The sequence below is a fragment of the Terrapene carolina genome, unplaced genomic scaffold (genome assembly GCF_002925995.2).
Source record: "Terrapene carolina triunguis isolate 2854851 unplaced genomic scaffold, T_m_triunguis-2.0 Scaffold10769, whole genome shotgun sequence".
In the NCBI taxonomy this organism is placed as follows: domain Eukaryota; kingdom Metazoa; phylum Chordata; order Testudines; family Emydidae; genus Terrapene; species Terrapene triunguis.
The window spans coordinates 1-5,627 of NW_020675120.1; the positions used below are offsets into that span (position 1 = coordinate 1).

General features: G+C 39.8%; 1 protein-coding gene across 1 annotated transcript; it reads right to left on the bottom strand.

The window, feature by feature from the left end:
* Positions 1 to 3,269: 3,269 nt before the first annotated feature.
* Positions 3,270 to 4,162, bottom strand: LOC113408370 (unconventional myosin-IXa-like; the record flags this gene model as incomplete). Its single annotated transcript, XM_026661570.1, has 1 exon — positions 3,270 to 4,162. A coding segment is annotated over exon 1 (843 nt), but the record flags the coding sequence as incomplete, so codon positions are not given.
* Between the last annotated feature and the right edge of the window lie 1,465 nt (positions 4,163 to 5,627).

The following is a 5,627-nucleotide window of genomic DNA, read 5'->3' on the forward strand; positions in this document are numbered from 1 at the left end:
CTGGTATAAATGGTGGAGCCACCTTGGACCCTCCTCAGTTTCTTTTTACAGGACAGGCTCTGATATAGAAGGGAAGGAGGGGTGGGCCATGGAATGGACATGTGCAAAACATCTCAAAGAAAAGTTACAGAACAGATTAGTAACCTTTTTTTCTTCAAGTGGCTGCACACATCCATTCCACTTCAGGTGACCCACAAGCAGTTCAAACAGGAGTTGGGTTTCTAAGTCTACCTGAACAGTGACTGTAGAACAACATGTCCAAACTTCGCATCATCTCTAGAATGCTGAAACATAGCATGATGAGTTGAAAAGGAATGCACCAATGACCAAGTTGCAGCTCTACAAATGTCTGTTGTAAACATGTGGGCCAAAAAAGATGCAGAAGCTACTTGACATCTTGTAGCATGCGCTATAACCTAGTCAGAGGGGGTTTCTTGGCAATGTCATAGCACAGATGTGTGCAGGATAAAATCCAGGACAAATGCTCTACATCGAGACTGGAAGGCCTTTCATCCTGTTGACAACTGAAATGCACAGCTGGGATAATGATCTAAATGGCCTACTTCTGTTCAAGTAAAAGGCCAAAGCCCTTCAAACATCCAAGTTATGGGGAGTCTCTCCTTATCATTATGAGAATGGGGCTTAAGAAAGTCATATACTTACTGATATTCTTTCTTGAGGTGGAATTCCAGAACTACTTTAGATGGGAATATAGGATGTGGATGTTAAGGATTGCCATTAGAAAAAATCATGTCAGGACGGTCAGCTACAAAGGCCTATTACTCCTCCACCCTTTTCATGGATATAATAGCTACCAAAAATGTTACTTGCATGAACAGGTGCAGAAAGGGAGGTAGCTGTTGGCTCAAAAAACGAACTCATCAACACTACAAGCATAAGATTCAAGTCCCAGGGAGGAAGGGGATCCATGACATGGGGATATAACCTATCCAGACCTACCTAGACTCTGACTACAGATCACAGGAGTAAGAAGGAACTAAGGGGATCCAGGCTGGTTCCTCCCTTGACAGCACTGTGCAGAAGCACAAGACTGGTGAGGGCGCTCAAGCTCCAATATGTATCGCTTAAGCCATGTGTACACTACAAAATTAAGTCAACCTAACTTACGTTGGCATACAGACGCCACAGTAATTATACCGCTTGCGCGTGTCTACACTTTGTGCTCCTTGTGTCAGCAGTTTGTATCCTCACCAGGAGCACTTGTATCGATTGTACTGTTAGTGTGGGGCATAGTTGGATCACTCCTGAAAGCCAGTAAGAGTTGATGTAAGCAATGCAGTGTCTACACTGACACTGCGCTGACCTAACTACATTGACCTTGACTCTGCACCACTTGTGGCGATGGAGTTATAAAGTCGTTGTAATGGGGAAGTGTGACAGTCTGTATCCCCATGTTCACCCTTTTTACAAAATAATAATGATTTTGTACAAAATTTGCCTTCTGAGGTATCATTTGAAAACTCCTAATTTGCTGATCATTATTGTTCTGGTAAGATGTGTGTGGCAACATTGTATTCATTGTAAATTAAGATTCTACTGTATGACTTTACTGAGACATGCTCCAAGTTTAGAAAAGTACACACAAACCAGTTCCTCAGAGACAAAAAGCAAACTGATGCCTCAGTCAGGTATCAACAAAATCAAATGGACTATCACCTGTTAAGTGGCCATTCTTTAGCAGGAAAAAGAGTGTGAGTGAGAAATTTACATTTTGTCAAAGAAACAGCTGGAGATTCTTGGCCCCACAGATGTTCTGTCTCCTGAACCTCAGCTGGAGATGATTTTCAAAAAAGAGAGAACTATAAGTAACGGGAACTGATTCCCCAGATTACTCTCTCCCTCCATCTCTACTCATGGCATCAGCAACACCTGAAGGATAAGGAAATCAACACTGAACTTCGGAAGGGGTCCTGGCTGAAAGGCATCCAGATTGCTATAAGCATGTGGTGAGAGAAACCTTTGCTAGAATGCATTTAGCATTAGTTGCATTTTACCTTTTATTTCTTTGTAACCAGTTCTGACTTTTATGCCTCGTTACTTGTAACCACTTAAAATCTATCTTTCCATAGTTAATAAACTTGTTTTATCTAAACAAGTGTGTGTTTGGATTGAAGTGTTTGGGAAACTTCATTTGGGGTAACAAGATTTGTACATATCATTTTCTATTCATGATATGACAGAGTTTATATGAGCTTGTGTTGTCCAGGAGGGTGCTTGGCAGTACAAGACGGACATTTCTGGGGGAAAGTCTGGGAACGGGAATTGCTGGTGTTGCCCGCAATGTAATTCATGGGTGGGTGGCTATAGCACTCATACAATATAGCTGGGAGCAATTTACATGCTGGAGGCTGTGTGAGAGCAGACCAGTAGTGGTTACTCTCACTGCAAAGCAGTGTAAGAGGTATCCCAAGCTGAGGGGTCACAGTTGTCCAGCTGTCCAGATTGTACCTTAAGTAATGTCACAGGGAGTTACATCAATGGGAGTGAAATTTCAAGTGTAGACACTTTCATAGTTAGGTCAATGTAAGCTGCCTTGCATCAACCTAACTCTGTAGTGCAGACCAGACCTTAGGGATGATTTTCCAACTGTGGTTGTGCACACACCTGAAGTAGAATGGGGACATGTGCAATCACTTGAACTACTTGTCCAGCTCTCTTAACTTTTTTCTTTACAAAAATTCTCATCTGGCAACCGACTACAGCTTCACTTTTTCTTGTAAACATTACTTTTTCTGACAGGTGGGAAAGGAGGAGCAAAGCTTCTAATCAAAAGCTTGTCAAAATCTTAGTACAAATTAGCTTTGTATCAAAAAACCCCAATAAAGTTAACTGTAAACACTTACAATACTTTGAAAGCAACAATACCAAATGCACTAGGTGCAATAAACTCCATATTTAAATCTTCTAGTAGTTAAGGCTATTAATTCAAAGAAATTGTTTTGGGATCACTAAGGTGTTTTATAAAATAAAATTCATGATTTTATAGCACTGCTAAAGCATGCTAAAGTGAAAAAGCACGTTATTAATAAATTCATAAAATAACTGTTCACTGAATTTTTCCAAGGAAGTTCAAATTGTATTGTCTTTAAGAAGAGACACACCTAAATTGTATTATTGTTAATAATGTTGTAGTCTTGCTTACTATTATCATTTAGCAGATACCCCCAGTCTGGCAATATAAAATCAGGACTATTAGTTTTATAACACATCAAAAAATAGTTGCATCACTATCATCATTTTAATCTTACCTCAAGCACTGGTCCGGCTCCAAGAATAATCTGTTCTACTCCACTAACAAATCCCTTCTGGCTGAGAGCAGTGAGGTGATGAATCAGAAAGTTTGTACTCTGTGTTTTCCCTGACCCACTTTCTCCTGAAATCACGATGCACTGGTTCTTCCTGCGCTGAAGCATAGCATGGTAGGCCACATCAGCCACAGCATAAATATGGGGCTCCAACTTTCCCAGCTGATGATTATCATACATTTTAACATACTTAGGATTGTAAATGGGGAGAAATTTGAATGGATTAATGACTATCAGAATGCTGCCTACATAGGTATAAATTTTTTCCTGCTTAAAGCGGTTTCTGAGATTTTCCAAGAGTGTTTTCTCATTTAAATCTGGTAAACTGCACAAATCATCATAGTCCTTCTGCTGCGGCTGAGGAAGGAATCCACGTTCCATCATCCTGCGACGCTCTTCTGTCACCTGTAACCAGGACTGTAGACTGCCATAATGAATAGACCCATCTAGATTCTTCTCCCTCAGAAGGAAGCGATAGTCTTCCCCACTCAGTCGGTTCTCCAGGGCCATGCGGGGCCACAACATCATGCGTTGGACAGGGCAGTCTGTAGGGTTGAGAATCCATTCCTCCCCACCAAACTCCTTCACCTCTGCTAGGACATAACATTTTGTTTTGTCTAGTTGGAGTTTATTAATGAGAGAGTCTATTACCTCAGCAGCTGTTGATGTTTTTCTGGCGGTAATAGGGCAATAGATGGTTCCTTCAGCAATGCTCCCAGGATATACGTGTAGTGTAAACTCACTGTCCTCAAAGCGTCGTCTTCCTCCAACATCATTTACATTCATATTGAACCCCTTCCCATCAGTACCTGCAGTACATCTTTAGAACGGTCCAGTATGCCGTCATGACATCAACACTACAAAAATCAAGACAGAAATATTTTAGACTCAGCGTTTTCTTTTAGTAACAGGTATTTTAAAAATATTTACGCATACCGTATGAAAAGGTAAAACAATCTAACAGCTAACTACCACCCTCAATCATATTAAGATTCTACAAAAGGTAAATGATTATTCCGAAGTTGGACAATTGGAAAGAAAGTTGTTTTAAATATCATGATGCTTTCAAGAAAACTGCAGCCAGAAGACCTTTTCTGTGCTAACGGTAACAATTTCAGACTCCATTCTAATCTGATAAACTCAGGGATCGATCACTTCAGACTTTTGCAGTAATTACCAGGTATCAGGGATTTGAAATTAGATCTCTAGTTTTAAATTAATGCATTTTATTATTGCTACAGTCAGTGAAGAAAGTAGTGTATTTTGAGTGGTATAGCTACTGAACGGACCTGAGCAACTGTGGTGCTCTCATGCCCAAAACAACTCATTCTATAAAACAGTTTAATTTGTACAGATTAATTCGCTTTTGAGAGTTCGTACTTTCTGCATTTTCATTTTTAGATATTTAAAGCAAACAGAGGGAATGTCATTTAATGTTTTTTCCAGCTCACAACTATCTGTGCATCGGTTTACCCATATGTAAAAGGCATTTAAAAATACCTGCCTCATAAGGGTATTATGACACTTAATATCTGTTGAGCCTTGAGATTTTGGGCAACTGTCATTATAACACAGCATTATTATTATTATTTTAAAAATTAAACGACGGCTTCAAATACCTGCAATAAAGGAATATTCTAACCAGAAAAGAAACCATTTTCCTCATCAATCCAGAGGTTTTCCCCAACCCACAATTCACAAGGTGGCATTCAAAGCACAATAAGGGTATTTCATAATGTTTAGGTATTCTGGACACTTATGGGTTGTTCATAAGATTATTTAGAAGAATTTAGTTCCTCATTTCTCATGAGCTCTAATTTCACTCATAAAAACAAATATTGAATTTTTTACAGCTCAGACTATTAATGCAGTACCAAAGCAAAATGAAAGCTAGCTTACTATTTCTGACATTATGCAAATACACTGCCACTATGGCAAATGTTATCAGTTTAGCAATACAGTGACTTGCCATAAGATGCCCAGAAATACAGATTTTGGTTAAAAATCCAATTATATATTAATTTTTATATAGTACCCAACAGTATGCTAGGCACTTTACAAACAGGTAAGACTGTCAGAGGAGCATAACTCCACCCCTCCTCCTTCCCCTCCCTGCCCTTGATACACCTTCTGTTCCCAGGTGAAGTAGCCAGTGGCTGGTGCAGGAGGCAGCTTCAGGCAGCTGTGCTCCATCTTCAAAGCAACCCCCACAGGGAATTCTCAGCTGGGGCCAGTTACAGCCAGAATCCAGTTCTCAACCTACCTCACCTCCACACCCTTAAAAAAAAAAAAAAAAAAAAA